At 39.3% G+C, this 16711-nt stretch overlaps 1 protein-coding gene across 1 annotated transcript; it reads left to right on the forward strand.

Annotated features, from left to right (window-relative positions):
- Window positions 1-528: 528 nt before the first annotated feature.
- On the forward strand, window positions 529-11584 carry LOC145781786 (F-box-like/WD repeat-containing protein TBL1XR1-A). The gene is made up of 9 exons (XM_082593458.1): window positions 529-1441; window positions 1642-1804; window positions 2227-2290; window positions 2678-2836; window positions 8118-8239; window positions 8793-8995; window positions 9252-9417; window positions 9789-9890; window positions 10245-11584. The coding sequence occupies exons 1-9, from the start codon at window positions 1317-1319 to the stop codon at window positions 10272-10274; spliced, it is 1134 nt and encodes a 377-aa protein (XP_082449584.1). The 5' UTR covers window positions 529-1316; the 3' UTR covers window positions 10275-11584.
- Window positions 11585-16711: the final 5127 nt, after the last annotated feature.

Below are 16711 nucleotides of genomic sequence, written 5' to 3' on the forward strand. Positions count from 1 at the left end.
TAATAGTATTATGGTTGAATATAGGTCTAAACGAAACAGCACCGAACTATTTAAGTCAGTTTGGGACCTTAAGGACAAGGGTGTTAACTGTTAATCCTAAAATAACTTGGTCCATCCACAGCTGTGCTCGGCCATATAGTGGAAGTGGTCGTAATAATTGTGGCCTATGTTTGGCTGAAAAGCTGGCCATTCTGAAGGCTGATAGAGTGATAGTGGCCACCTTTTGAACAAGCGTTCTGAACTAGTGGGTAAATGTCGTCATAGAAATAAATTTAAACTCAAGTACTTCAAAATAAAATAAATTCCTTTTGATTTTCACAGGTTATTTTTTAAAAAATATGTCATTTGATTTTTACAGGTTATAAATCTCATTTAATTTTTACAGGTTTTAAAAACAGATTTCATTTCATTTGTTCAGGTTACTACAGGTTACATCATCACAATTCCTTGTGATTTTCACAGGTTATAATTTTGAAAAAATTAAATTTGATTTTTACAGGTTATAAATCTCATTTAATTTTTACAGGTTTTTTTTTAAAAACAATTTTCATTTATTTTGTTCAGGTTACTACAGGTTGCATTGATCATCACAACTGCATTTTGCTTTTTTGTGATGTCATAGATGTTGCCATCAAGTTGCTTGGTTTCCAGTTGGACAAATTAATTGAAACTTTGTAGTAATGGATAGAGGTAGCCCTTAGTAATTCTGAGGTTTTTTTCTGCAGATTAGATTACGGTTATAATATTTAATATCTTTTCAGGAATTACAGGTTTAAAGGTTTTTTTGCAGATTAAATTGCAGTTGTAATATTTAATATCTTTTCAGGAATTATCGATTCATTACTTTTTGCATGTTTTTCAGACCTTCTGATGATCCATTAGGTGAAACAATTTGTAAAGGCTTCAGATAGTAATAACTATATTTGATTTAATTCGCTCTGCTTTGCCTTTTTGCTTAGCATTGAGCACTTTATGTAGTATTAATAGTTTTCATTGTTTTTACTTTGTCTTATATATAGTTTAGCAAGAAATAAGTAAAAAAACGACAAGAAATAGACCGAGAACTGATTTTCTCGAAATTTGCGGTTTGGTCTTAAACTTTTGGCCACGACTGTAGTTTTAAACTGCTGTGTTGTTATAACCCAGACAGCAAATCAGCCGTTTTTTACATTGATTTAACCTTTGCAGACGTTGAATGAATGTAAAAAACGACTGATTTGCTGTCTGGAAAGTGTGAAAATAAGATGTAACAGGACGTCTCGTATTTTTCAGCGTTAAACTCTGGGGCAACATCTACGTCTGAACCTTTAGAGCCAATGGATATTGAAACCAATCACAATGACATCAGAGTATCCTTGAGCAAATCAGCTGTTTTAAGAGGACACGAGTCTGAAGTTTTCAAATGTGCTTGGAATCCTAAGAAAGACCTTTTGGCCTCAGGGTAATACCTTGATAATAAATATTTTAGTTACTAACTGTGGCAAAATTCAATTGCTTTTGGAACTTTAAAAACCCAAGAACTAAACATGACTGTTTTATGGTCAAAAATGCAGCAGTTGCAATCTTATTCCAAATAGGCTACTTTGTATTGGACATAATCGCAACATCAAAGGAATTGTTTTGATGACAAAGTTTTTTCAGGTCTGGAGATTCTACCGCGCGTATATGGAATTTGATGGAAGACGCCGTCACATCAACGTCCCCGCCACCTGCGACAGGGCAACAATTGGTGCTGCGTCATTGCATTACAGAAGGCAACCAAGAGGTCCCTAGCAACAAAGACGTCACTTCACTTGACTGGAATGTAGGTTAAAGTCAAGCAGAGCCAAATATAGACAGCTGCTACTTCTTTGTTTTTCTAAAAAAAATTACGTACTGAAGCAAAGAGGTTAAAAATTTCGAGTTTAACGCAATTTACCCGGCATGCAAACGTCATCGTTCTGCCAGTGAGCTATTGATTTCACAACGCAGCGACCCGTAGCGGCTAACCTAAGAATACTTAAACACAAAAGCTATTTACTACTGTTGAGTGTTGGGCGTTGGCTATTAGCTTTTTTTGAATATGCTTTCCCGTTACTTTTTGCCACCACTGCAATGCAATAATATTTCTTGCGTGGAATAGCAAGCCCAATGGTTCCATTTCACTTTGTACTCGATTATATGTGGACAGTGTTTGCTACCCTTGCTACTTGACAAGTTTTCACTCATGCCAAAATATTTTATTAGTGCGATGGCACACTTCTTGCTACTGGCTCCTACGACGGCTATGCCAGATTGTGGGGTACTGAAGGTAAGCTGTTTTTTGTTTTGTTTTTTTTTATTAAAAAAATCTTCTATGTCTAATCAGTTGTTAATCTTTTTTCCAATGATTTCAGCGTCTGCCTACGTTGAATCATTGTAACAAAACGGATTTTATCATGATAGACTGTGCTGGTTTTTCGATTGACTTAATCGCAAGTTACCATTGTTAATTAACAGTTCTTTTATTGCTTACGCTACACGGCTTGTTTTTGCTAAGATATGTGTTTTCCAGACAGACTTTTGCGCAATTATTTGTACAACATGCAAATTACTAACAAAACTAAAAAAGAGAATGGTTATTTTGATGTCGATCTTACGTTGCTTTTCATTGTTTTCAGTTCAAAAAGTGACGCGCTTGTAATCTCATTATGTTCAGGGCAATTGAATAATGTCCTCGGGCAGCATAAAGGACCAATCTTTGCTTTGAAATGGAACGAAAAAGGAAATTATATTCTCAGTGCTGGTGTTGATAAAACAACGATCATATGGGACGCCTATTCTGGCAAAGCAAAACAACAATTTCCTTTTCACCAAGGTAGTACACCCAGCTTTTACTGTGTGTTGCTTGAATCAAAGCTATTTTCAACGTCAATTGTAAAGTTTACTACTGAATGCTGAGTATTTTTCTTGCTGTGTTTCATTCTCTATTAATGTGTGAACATTCAGCAGTGGTCTTGTTTTCTGACAATTTACAGCTGTGTGTTTCACATTGAATCGCTAAGCGGTTGTGTTACATAATTACTTGACATGTGCAAACAACATCACGTCAAAGCCATTACAGATGGGCAGCGTTGTATTATTTTTATTGCTAATTTTCGGGCTTAATTGTTCACTATTTCAATGATGGTATTTTCAGTTGCAAAATTCTTTCCTTTCTAGTTTTTCCACCTAGTTGGAAACGAAAGCAGAATTCATGTGTCTTAATTGTGCTTTAAATTGTTTAAAATGTTTTAGTGTTTTTACCTCAGGTTTTAGTGTAAGATGTCGTTTTAACCAAGAAATTGTTTGGCTGTTGCATAATGGTCCACAAAATTAATGCTTGTTTACAGTTAAATGACACACAGTGCTAAAGCACAGTCAGTCTCACTAGAATTAGATATTAGGTGCGTTGTTGAAGTGGGTTAGGCAAAAGGATTACGATAATTTGGTAACTGCAAATGAACATGCCTGAAATTTTGAAACATGACTCATGCCAAGCGATTGTTTTGGCGTCTAAAATTGCCCTTTTTCTTTTTTCTGAAGCTTTCAGAAAAAACTGGTCATTTGATTTTTTTTGCGGTAAGTTTTGCGATCGTGAAAATCTGCGTTTTATTTGAGTGTTTGTCGTGTGGTGTAAGGAATGGTGTACAATCGAAAGGTGTTTGTTTAAAGTCATTTCACTACTTGACTGCATAAAGCTTTTACTCCTGATATAGCCACTTCATGGTTAGTGAACACTATTTTACAATAAGTTACCTACACTGTTCTGAGTCATACTATCACGAAATACTTCTACATGCATTATTCATATCATGCAACGCCTGTCTCCCATCGGCTATGCGAGTGCATGCGCCGTTTGCGAATACTATCTTGGGCCAGTTGTTCTAAAATAGCCATTGCGCCTGTCTAAGTGAAATATCTGCGGTATTAATTTGAAGAAAAAAGAATAAAAATGGCCATATCGAGATAGAATGGCTTACTTTTCACAACAAATGTTTCCAGCAATGGCAAAGCTAGACCAGAGTCGAGGAGGGAAATTCGTTAAAGTGCAACTGCACGATTGAATTAACATTGGCTAGAATCCATTGCCCAGGCATCCGATACGGGTTGAAAAACTCACTTCCTCACAATTGAGGCCCACAGCCAAGAAACCGACCTTTTTCCCACGCTCTCTAGCGCTTCTCTCTCACGCTACCTGGAAGTGGCAAACTCGTCTACGCCACCTAGTGATATGACGTCACTTGTAGTCGAACTTAGTGGAGACTAAACTAGACGAGATAGGCTTGGTTGCTAGCTAGTGAATGCGCAAATGCATAAGGCATCTATAGTGAAAACGCATCTTTGAGCCAGCATATTATACAAATTTGGTTGTTGATGCCTGTGTGCCAGGGGTGGTCTACGATGCCCATCGCCGAGGGCTAGTTTCTTAGATTGGAACAGGCAAACTTGGTTAAATCGAAAAGATTTTGTATTGTACAATAATGAGCTGATAACGCTTCAACATTCATTAGGGCAGATGGGGTTGTTTTGCTTCAGCTCTTGGAACTTTGCTAACATTAACATGTTCGTATGTTCTATCTAAGATATACAATATAAACTTTTTACTTTATATTTACCCATAGGCGCCGGGTTTTGAAAATTGCCGGGGGGGCAAACTTTCTAGCCGACTGATTGCTTACATTCAAAATGCTGATGTTTGTTTGTCAGCATTGATGTTTGTTAGCGTCTCTCTGCCATTGTATATCGCCAAGCTTTATAATGTAGGCTCAGGCCTCGAAATTCACGGCGGACATGTCCGCTGTCACAGCATGTGATGTCCGCGGGAAGTACCATCTAGATCGGTCATATTTGTCCGCCGAGAAATAACACAGGAACTAGCGATACAAATCGTCATTGCATATTGTTGCAATAATATATTTTCCAGCGCATTCTAGCGCGCATCTAGAAAATGTGAATACTGTATCCCTTAGCTTCCATTCAAGGAGGAAAACTTTCGATTTTTACGTTGCTTCAAGGATTGATGACATTGAATCAGCGTAACAAAGGTGAATTCTTCGCTAAGAATCGATAGGAGTACAGGTACTTCTACACTAATCACGCGCAATTGAGTTCAAATTTTACGTCACAATGTCTGGCTTTGATCTCCGAGTAATAATAATACGGCAAGGTTGGTTACTAAATTAGATTATACGAGTAGGCTATTACAGCAAGATGCAACAAAATTTGTTAAGTTTTGGTATTACTGTAAGAAAGAAAAGACCCAAGCAAAATTCACTTTCGCTCACATGACACGCAAAAATAAACTTAAAGAAAAAAGCCTGTGAAACTTTGCACAGCAGAAAAAGGTAACGTTGGTGTAGACATTTTCCGACTCCTGCCCAGAGTATTGTGACGCAATAAGCCACACGACCTCGTTCGGTGGAAGTTAATCGGTTGTGTGACGTATTGATCAGCTACACGGCGCTTTGACTCTTCAAGCGCAAGTCGCTGGTCTGATGAAAGCCTTTCAGAGTGACTTTACTGATTTTTTAAAAAGCTTTCTAAAACCGTAGTTATAGTTCTGAAAAGGCGAAAAATTATTATCAAGATAAAGTGATTAAGCATGACGATCGACAGCTAAAACTGGTGTGTCCGCCGTGAGACTTGATTTGTCCGCCGAGATAGCTGCTCAGACGGGACACGTTTGTCCGCCGTCAACAAAAACTAATTTCGAGGCCTGTAGGCTACTTCGAATTATATGCTGGTCACTTTGAACTTTAGCTCTTAATACGCGTAGATGCTAAACTGAGCAAACAGCAAACTGCACCTCGTTATTGACACTCCCAAGAAAAAACAAAGCGGAAGAAATCAAGAAAAACGTTTTTCAATCATTGTTACTATGCTTCAACGGCACCATGCTGGCGTTTATCAGCTACCGTGTTTCTGTTTCTTTTGTTATCTTAGGAGCAGCGCTCTTGTTGCAACAAGTAGATCTTTTAATTGAGATCGATCCGCAATGAAGGTCAAACTAACGCAAATTTGAACTTAGAAACATTTTCTTTAGGATTTTTTTAAATAATTTGCGGGGGGGCAGCCACCCCGAGCTAAATTCACGGGGGGGCGCCGCCCCTCCGCCCCCCCCCGGAGTCGGCGCCTATGTATTTACCTTTCGTAGTTACTGAATGTACTAGATAGACTATCCGGTAGCCTATGTAAGAATGATTTTGTCTGGTGATTGACACTTTTTGCATGGGACCATGTTCCGTATAATCAAACAAAAAGCGTTCATTTTGATCATAATATCAAGTCATGTTGTTCCTATATCTTTAGTTTATAATTACCTTTCATTAAAATCACCTTTTATTGCTTCTTACTGTTTCCTGTGAGGTAGGCCAGGGGTATGCAACCTTTATTACAGGAGGGCCAGATATAAATAACTGGGTGAAACCGCGGCCGCACGTTTATTTAACATATGATTTCTAGTAGTTGCAGGCACAAAAAAGTAGTTTTTTTGTTATTCATGTTATTCTTATGGCATTATTAGGGGACCTTATCTCTTTGCAGAAATAATAAGTTAAGACGCATAAATTTTTGAAGAAAACTGCTATTCAAATTTATTGTCACACCGTTTTTAAACGAGTTCAGTGAGAAGTTTGCAGCTGGCTTCTTTTCCCGGCGGCCTTTTCCAAATTTACTTTAATGGAAGTGCTCGCAATTCGAAGTCTATTTTCCAGGTAGGCTATTTGTCTGTCAGAACCGTTCGATAGGGAGATTTCATGACGCCCATTTTAGAAAAAAAATTTGTTCGCACAAATACGTTGAGCCAAAAAGAGCCATTTTTGAAGCAATGGATTTTTTCCAATGTGGAAAGTCATCTTGGTTGAGATGTTTTCGGTAAAAATCGCCAAGATTCATTTCTAAATACTTTGCTTCTAAATCCGTTTTCTCTTGAAGATCAATCTGTTCAAATTGGATATCAACTGGTGCTTTGTCAATGTCTGTGTTGAATGGCGAAGAGAATATACCAAACAAATATTCATGAGATTTGAAGTCCTTGAAAAGAGTCAAAAATTCATACAACAATTTTTCAAATTTAGTTTCTTCTCAGGATGCATTCCATAGTCTCTCAAAGTTAGAAAATGGAAAAGATTTCCTATCTGTATGTGAGCTTTCCAAAGTCGTAATTTGTTCATAAAGCCTTTTATGTGACTATACATTTTTACGTTCCAAATAATTAAACACAATGGATTAGCGGTGGCCGGTGGGAGATTTCTAAAATGGTTAAGAGAAGGTGCGAAATCTATAATAATCCACTCCACGAATTGTTCACACGTACCAGACTAAACTAAATTATAAACACGTTTCGCGGGCCGCACACAATTTAAAATTGGCACATTCTTGCGGGCCGCACACCCCTGATGTAGGCCTATACCATCTTGATAAGCATTCAGACACATAACAGACGGATATAGCGATATTGCCAGGTATCATCTCAGAAAATGCTTAATATAACAAAAACGGTCAGACCAGTGCAAGTAAGAAGTTTATTATTGAAATCTACGTAAAACTTCAGTCTAGAAACACTTGTCAAACCTTACTGACTCAGACAGTCAAATAAATCGACCTGGCTCCTGGTCTACAGAGCGAATACAACGAAAGAAAAGAACTTGCAAAGCCGATAGTCGCTGCGAGGTCTGACTACAAGTGACATCATAATCCGCATGTTGCGCAATGCAATCCGCCATGGCAGAAACGTGGCCAAAAATACAAGCGCGTGGAAAATCATAGTTTTGATAATTTTTATTGAGATAAATATAGCCTTAAAATGTAAGGGCAAAGTTGGTATTTATAGATTGAAACATGCTCTTTCAGATACAGTGCGGTCAAAGTTATCGTGCAGTTGCACTTTAAGTTTGGAAACGAAGTTGCCATTTTTGTATCCAATTTTTATTGATTCAGTTTTAGAGACATTCAAGAAAGATTTTTTGAATTCTGACCATGCAGCTTTCAAAAGCATAAAACTAAATCGAATTTTTTCCAAGTGAAGGGGTAAGGGTTGCAAAAGACACGGCCCAACAAATTTAGTAATCGTTTTATGACTTTGTCCTCCACAATAACGTCTTTGTTTTGCTTCTCAGCTCCAGCGCTTGACGTTGATTGGCAGAACAACACCACATTTGCGTCATGCTCCACAGACAAAAACATACATGTTTGCAGGCTTGGACATGACAGACCTGTGAAGACATTTGGTGGTCACTCCGTAAGTAAACTTGCTGTTTTCCTGACAATCATGACATGTAAGAAGAACACTTCAGTAAGCCAGCAAATCCGACCTTTTGACTTACGTAGTACGTCATGGCCGTCTGCAAACGTTAAAACACTGTAAAAAAGTATCTGCTTTATTGACTGGATACTTACATGCAGGATGTTTGCACTGAAAAGATTCTAACAAATTGTGGCTGATATTAACTTTCTTTGCTCTTGGATGTGGTATATATGAAGTTCTAAAGTATTACGTGATTTCTCAACATTGAATTCTTACTTATCTTTACAACTCTCGTCATTGGTTTGTTGCATTGAGCAACAGAACGCAGTTTTATCCCTTGTTTAAGACTCATAAGCAACAACAACTTCACTTTTAATGTGCAAATTAAACTTTGACGTTGTTGCAAAGTTCTCTGTATACTTCTACCTAATCTCGCTCGCAATAGTTTCCCTTTTCACTTTGTCCAGCGACGTTGAAACAATATAAAATGACAATTTAGAAATCCTTGACTTGAAAGGCCCGTACAAAAACATCGATTTTCTTTTAGGATGAAGTGAATGCGATCAAATGGGATCCATCAGGGAGTTTACTCGCATCTTGCTCCGATGACATGACCCTCAAGATCTGGTCTATGAAGCATGAATCCTTTGTCCATGACCTCCGAGCACACGATAAGGAAATATACATCATTGAGTGGAGCCCATCCGGTCCTAGTTCGAACAATCCCAACCAAAACCTCATGTTGGCAAGGTAATGATTTCATACTTTGACTACGATGAAAAGATGTTATTTTGCGTTTCTTCACAGTCGTAACTTGACTGAAAAGAAGGTTAGACCGTGCTTGCCAGACGAAAGCAGTCAAGCGCGCAAAAGTCAAACCACTCACGTGACGAGCAGCTTTTCTCTTGCTCGATCACGTTTTTCTCACATAGCCGGATGTTGAAAGAAAGTAAGGCGAACGTAATCAATCGATTCATAGAAGGCTGACGTTTCTCTCTTGTTTCAGTGCATCGTTCGACTCGACAGTTCGTTTGTGGGAGTTGGAAAAAGGGGCGTGTCTGCACACACTTACCAAGCACAATGAGCCAGTTTACAGCGTAGCTTTCAGCCCAGATGGAAGATTGTTGGCAAGCGGTTCGTTTGACAAATGCGTGCACATATGGAGCACTCATGTGAGTACTGAGTATACTTCTCCACTTTTTAATGGTTTCTCCGCTTCAATGGTTTTGTGACATGTCACGTTGATCGAACAGCAATTTTTGCATTGAAACAACGTTGTTCGATGTTGAAGCGGCAACTTCCTCTGTCAAACGAGAATAACCTGACTTTGAGTTGCGTTGACTCTTGACTTACCTGAGCCTACCGTCCTCACAAGCTTCAAGGGTACCTACGCGCACGATGTCCCAACTCTGTCTTCCGCTGACGTTGCTGTCAGACAGCGTTGGGCACACCCAGTTGAAAAGAAGTATATTTTGCATTAATTCAACGTATGTCGGCGTAAAAATCAAATTTTCTTGCTAAAGTAAGTGACTTTATTTCACAGACGGGGCAACTAGTCCACAGCTACGAAGGTACCGGCGGAATATTTGAAGTTTGTTGGAATTCAACGGGAAACAAAGTTGGTGCTAGCGCTTCTGATGGGACGGTAAGCAATAAGCATTTCTTAGAAACCTCCTGCCTTATGTACCAACTCATTTGATTTGTACTTAATATGGTTTGTATGAACCGTTTATAGACAGGACATGGTGTCGAATGGAACGAAACTATTTCATATTGCTAACATTCAAAAATATTCCTTTTCTACATCTTTTTCATACTTTCAGTTGTGAAACTAACGTAAAATATTGCTAAGGTGTGCAGCAGACATTAAGAGGTTTTAAAGTTATTCATCAGTGCATGTTCTAACTAAAGGTGACCAAAACGTATTACACTACGCTAGAAATTATTGAACAGGTGCAGTATGACAACTTGTATTGTTGAAACTTAATTTTGTGCGCAGGTTTGTGTGCTGGATCTACGAAAATGGTGATGCCGGTGTTGCCGCTCTAGCATCATCTAATGGTAGTAGTAGTGTAGTCCAGTTTTCCAGGTGCTCTCAAATAAATCCAGGTGCTTGCCGCTATGCGTCGCATGCATGCAAGCGCGAGACAGATAATCCAGAGGGGACCCAGAGAGACGCAGTTGACCAACGATTGGGCAGTTTTGTTGCCGTGGAAACAATTCATGCGTTACCATGGCAATGTACCGTTGCTCACAGAGTGTGTTGCAAATGTTGCTTTCCCAAATTAAGCATAGGTGGAGTGATCGGTGAATTAACTTTCTATTGCTTGCCCGAACCCACTGCGTTTATAGTTTGTTAGTAGCCCCCGTAATTTTAAACTACTTGCACAATGCATTTGGTGTTTTGTTGTTTTAGTACTTTCCTCTAATGTACTTTTGTCGTAAAAACACGTTTTACCCTCCCCCATCCATTGAAATGATTTCGAACATTAGAAGCTTACCCTTGCTGATTTGCGTGCATACAGCTTTGGCTTAAATAACGTGGCGACGGCAAATGAACGATGTAGTTTGTATATCACACTTTTGTGATGGCTTTTTTTGCTTAAAAAGCGTAGTTTTTGTTACGTTTTTATTCAGCATTTCTCAGTGTTATATTGGAGAAAGAATTTTTAATGTAACGGAATGGACCGGCTGGCACTTCAATTGTATTGGACCTCGCACGCAACAACTACTTTGAGGCTGACCCTTTTCTGGTGTTAATAGAACCTAAAAGTACTGGATTGAAAAAATGTTCAGGCTCTGTCAGCGATATTGTTATGTTGTTGACATTCCCCAGACAGCAACAGCTGTCATTTATACATTGATTCTCTTCGTTGTCTCAATGTAAAAAAGGCAGATTTTGCTATCTGGGCTACTCTCAAGAGTTCACGTTTCAGTCGGCAAAATCCCATTATTTTGCATTAATTCAACTTCTGTTAACGTTGAGACAATATAAAACGATGTAATTTTATTAGGTTTAATTTCATTGCTCGCTTAGTGACAGCCTACTTGAATCTTTCCAGTGCAAGTCGAACGTATCATTCAACAACGTAGTGGAGGTTATTTTTCAATGGAATGACATATGTGTTTCATTTTTGTTTTTCAGTTCTTGGCTGTAAAACTTATTTGCACTTACGATCTGATATCTGCTTGGATCCAAACCTGGTTGCGTGTAATAGCTTTATTTGTGACAGCGTTAAAAAGTTTCCCTCTCACCAGGTGAACTCTCGCATCTATTAGTCCTCATATTTTTTGCGACGTTGTTTTGCAATTAAATCAATTACTTCTGCAATGCCTATATGTGGCGCCTGCTTCTGAGTCGTGCTGTAATTCTATTCAAAGAAAGTTGACATTGTCAAGTCGAGCGGCGTATGCTTGAAAGGGTTGTCCTGGTAAAAGGACATCCTTCATCAAGAGTTCTTTAAAGTCAAGGCATTCGTGGGTCAAAGCAAAATCAGACAAGTTTCTTAACTTAGCTGTTAAGCGCAATTACTAGTTCAGGTTCATGAGCGATTGAGCATCTTCAAAGCAGCCTTTTAAATTGCGCATATGGCGACCTGTGTCGCAAAACACCCGATGAAAGTGGCCACAACCTAGACAGCAAAAACGACATTTTTACATTGTCTGCAGACGTTGAATCAATGGAAAATGACGGATATTGCTGTTTCGGAAGCAATAAGCTGTTGTCGTCTTGCCACAAGAGCCCACACGGCCGCCCCACTATTCTTGATTTGACAACACCAAGGTCATTTTTCCATGATTACTATCCACGGTCTTTACGCAAAAGCCAATTTTTCTCTTCACAAGAATTTTGACTTGCACCGACACCTAGAGGACAGCAACTCCAGCCTTGTCCTTTAACTGCATCGCACTGGGCAGGTGTTACCATCACAGCCAAAACAATACACGTCAACGTAGCAAAGGTCTAGAACAGGTAGAATGTATAAAACAGAAATGTTAATACGTGCTCAAGACCATCCCGGTGGGGCCTGGCTCCCTCACTGGGATGCGAGTGTGGCGCCACAGACCAGACAGTAGATCATGACTGCCCAGTGCCCAATCCATCAACCACCACATGGAACGCTTGGACTGAAGGCCCTGGATGACGAGACTGTCGAGTGGCTGATGACATCATGCCCAAACATATAGTCCGGAAGAACAGCTTATACGACGAAGAAGACCAAAATAACTAATTTTGTTTAATAAAAATTGGCACGGTCGCAACATCTTCAAAAAAATTTAAGGTATGTTAGATTGCAGGTTTTGCATGAGCTTAAATGATATGATTGGATGCTTGCGTTCAAACCCAACAGACTACCAAGTACCCGCCGATTCTTGTAACTTGTTAATCTTTGCTAAAAGGTGGCCTCAAAGAGCACGATTAACTAGATTTAATTTCCTAACTACGTAACCTTTTAGGCAGCACCTTAACTGGTTAACCGCAAGGTTGTGTGGTGCTGCCAGACCTTTCTATTGCTATATTTTGATTTTTATGTATTTGTGTTTCTTTTTTTCGACTCGTATTAGAAAGGCAAATAAAACAAACATATCTCTCCCTAATAAAACATAACAGGCGGTAGCCACTTTAACAAGCAGATTTCTAATAAACCATTAACCAATCAGAAGCTACGCCGTTCATGACGTCATCAAGGTTGGGTTTAGAAAGAACAAAGAAAAAACGCAAATTCTAGCTAAATTAAATCATCGCTTTGCCATCGGTTGACTTGGCCCAGAGGGTTAGGGAGGTGGTAGTCCTTTCATTGACGTGGGTTTGACTCCCACCCCTGCTAAAACTGTTTTTTCTTCTGTAATTACCAAACAAGTTCAAAGTAATAATCAATTCTCTGGCTGAATGCTGGAATGGTCACAACTGGACAGACAACGTAGCATCTGATTGGTTCGTGGTTGGATTAGATATCTGCATGTTAAAGTGCCTACCATAACAGGCGACCTGAGTCGTCCGGCATCTGACGTCAATATACCTGTTTGTATCAGCTGAGATCCCACTAACATGAGCACTTAGGCCCACCACTTAAATCGGTTAAGCCCAAATTCTACCTTCTACTTAAGGTTGGTTGCATGATGCAACCAAAAGAGTTGATCCAACTTGCATCAACTCTTTTATGAACAAAGACTTTTATGAACAACTCTTTTATGAGCAACAACTCTATTATGAACATATATTTTATCAACTCTTTATGAACATCAGTGCTGCACGAAATTAGGTGAAAGCTGTTCAGCCAAAACAATATTATTCGTTTCCATCACAAAAGCTGGCAAAGTAAACTAGCTGTTGGAGATTCGAAAATTGGTGTTGCCAAGGTAAGCTGAATAATAATATGTTGACCATAGTTTACAAATGGACGCTTTTCTAAAATAAAGAAATGGCCCTTAAAAAATTCTGCGTACGCCACTGCCTAAAAATAAATTTACCCAATCAGCTTTTCCAAATCATATATAACCTTTTTTTTTGTGGTAGTACGGGATGTCTGTTCTTCTGTAGTAAATTTATCCCTGCTTGAGAACTTTTGGCCTAAAAGACAGGTGTGCAACATGCGGTCACAGTGGATAACCGATTTATATGGCCTGCCTTGAAGCCTATTACGAATTAAACGATAGGTGCTTGCCAACGCTTGTCGGCTGCGTAGCCGAGTGGTGAGAACGTCTGCGCGACGTTCGAAAGGACGTGGATTCGACACCGCTCCAGAGCACACGGCTGTGTCTCGGCAAAGACACTTAATGGCAAGCCAAAATAAGGGGAGCAGCTGACTCGAAGACTACTGTATATGTCACTTCGCTGCTTCCTGTCGTCTGTGAGATCGCAGTGTACTGTATGTCAGTGCTCTTCAACCGGGTATACTGTATACCCAAGTGCAGGGGTGTGCAACCTTTATTACAGGAGGGCCAGATATAAATAACTGGGTGAAACCGCGGGCCGCACGTTTTTTTAACATATGATTTCTAGTAGTTGCAGGCACAAAACAGTAGCTTTTTTTGTTATTCACGTTATTCCCATGGCATGATTACGGCTTATCTCCTTGCAGAAATAATAAGTTAAGACGCGTAAATTTCTGAAGAAAACTGCTATTCAAATTTATTGTCACACCGTCCTTTTAAACGAGTTCAGTGAGAAATTTGAAGTTGGCTTTTTTTTCCGACGGCTTTTTTCAAATTTACCGTAGGCAGGCGCGGATCTAGGAGTTTTTTTCGGGGGGGGCCAGAAAATTTGAAAATCAATTAAAAAGAAAGAAAAAGATAAAATAGATATGAACAATGATACTACGACAGTAGCGTAGCCAGCAATTTTGAAAGGGGGGGAATTGACGGCCGGCGGGCGAAGCCCGACGGCGGTCTGGAGGGCAGCCCCCAGAAAATTTTGAAAAACTACTTTGAATTTGGTGTATTTTGAGAGCATTTTCAACAAAAGTGTGGGCAAAAATATTCCTGTAAAATGGTGCTGTCTGGTGCCATAGCAAAAGGATAAGATCATGTTTTCTTTGGCATTTTTTGGTAATAAAGCTAAGTCTCTATGTTTTCTTGTTGCTAATTCCTGGCTGAGATATTTGAATATTTAGTATTGGCAAAACTCGCTCTTTTAATGCAGTTTCGTTTAAAATTAGGCAAACTTTGTTTTAGAGGCATAGAGACTGAAAGCATCATTCTCAATATCGTGGAGTCACACGCGTGCCAAAGGGAGGGGAGTTGTTACCCCCAACCCCCCCTTGGCTACGCCACTATTAATACTACGACATATACGATATGCCATAAAATAAAATAGACATTAAAAGAAACAGCCATTTTCATCAATTGTGAATGTTTAAAAAATACATTTTGCTTGAATAAAAATTGCTAAGCAAGCAAAGTAAACTTGAAATCTGGTTTAAAACCCTATATGCAGTGTCCATGACCAATTGGATGTTTGCAGGCATATACGGCGATTGATTGAAATTATAATGAAGGCTAAAAACTATAAAACGGCCATTCAAGGTTTCAGATTGTTTCAACTGACGTCTTTGGTTCAGCGTTGGTTTCAGCTGAGTCAGCTCCAACAAATGTTGCTATTAAAATGCATTTGAAATTGTATGAAAGAAAATAACGGAGTCTGATCGATGGATGATTTCAACCATAATAATAACAAAAAATTATTCCCCCCGGATAAGTTAAGTCCGCCGTGGGACTAATATCAGCTGTTTAGACGCATATCAAACGATTTGATGCGGATACATAGAATTTCAACAATAATTCCTCACAACATTTCGGGGGGGGCCCGGGCCCCCTGGGCCCCCCCCATAAATCCGCGCCTGACCGTAGGCCTACTAATGGAAGTGTTCGCAATTCGAAGTCCATTTTCCAAGTGTTCGTCTGTCAGAACCGATCGATAGGGAGATTTCATGACGCTCATTTTAGAAAAAATTGTTCGCACAAATACGTTGAGCTGAAAAGAGCCATTTTTAAAGCAATGGATTTTTTCCAATGTGGAAGCCATCTTGGTTGAGATGTTTTCCGTAAAAATCGCCAAGATTCATTTCTAAATACTTTGCTTTTAAATCCGTTTTCTCTTGAAGATCAATCAGTTCAAGTTGGATATCAGCAGGTGCTTTATTGTCAATGACTGTGTCAAACGGCGAAAAAAATATATCAAACAAATATTCATGAGATTTGAAGTCCTTAAAACGAGCCAAAAATTCTTACAACAATTTTTCAAATTTAGTTTTCTTCTCAGGATGCATTCCATACCCTCTTAAAGTAGGAAAGTGGAAAATATTTCCTATCTGTATGTGAGCTTTCCAAAGTCGTAATTTTTTCATAAAGCCTTTTATGTGACCATACATTTTTACGTTCCAAATAATTAACACAATAGATTAGCGGTGGCCGGTGGGAGATTTCTAAAATGGTTAACAGAAGATGCGAAATCTATAATAATCCACTCCACAATGAATTGTTCACACGTACCAGACTAAACGAAATTATAAATACGTTTCGCGGGCCGCACACAATTCAAAATTGGCACATCTTTGCGGGCCGCACAATTTTTCTTCGCGGGCCGCATTTGGCCCGCGGGCCGCACGTTGCACACCCCTGCCCAAGTGTATACCATATCAAAACTAGGGTATACAGCTGGATAAGGGCATACGAAGGGTATACAGCTTAGATCTGTGATAGTGGAAGTCACAACAAAGGTACGGTGGCTATCGCGAGGGAAAGTTCTTTCCGGTGTGTTTGAACTTCGCGAACAATTAGGGGCATTTTACACTGAACACGGAGACCCAAGGGCTTCCAAGTTTCGTGACATATTCTGGATTGCAAAATTGGCATACTTGGCGTCGATTTTTGATTGTTTGAACCAAGTGAACATCAGTCTTCAAGGGAGAGGGGGTGATATATTTCGGTCAACCAGCAATATCAATGCGCTGAAGATGAAAATTG

The sequence above is a fragment of the Aplidium turbinatum genome, chromosome 13 (genome assembly GCF_918807975.1).
Source record: "Aplidium turbinatum chromosome 13, kaAplTurb1.1, whole genome shotgun sequence".
In the NCBI taxonomy this organism is placed as follows: Eukaryota; Metazoa; Chordata; class Ascidiacea; order Aplousobranchia; family Polyclinidae; genus Aplidium; species Aplidium turbinatum.

Excerpts from the sequence above, each read along its gene's own strand:
- LOC145781786 (XM_082593458.1), top strand. The coding sequence starts at position 1,317 with ATGGATATTGAAACCAATCACAATGACATCAGAGTATCCTTGAGCAAA. Across the intron at positions 1,805-2,226 it reads TCACTTCACTTGACTGGAAT|TGCGATGGCACACTTCTTGC; the intron begins GTAGGTTAAAGT and ends ATATTTTATTAG. Across the intron at positions 2,837-8,117 it reads ACAATTTCCTTTTCACCAAG|CTCCAGCGCTTGACGTTGAT; the intron begins GTAGTACACCCA and ends TTTGCTTCTCAG.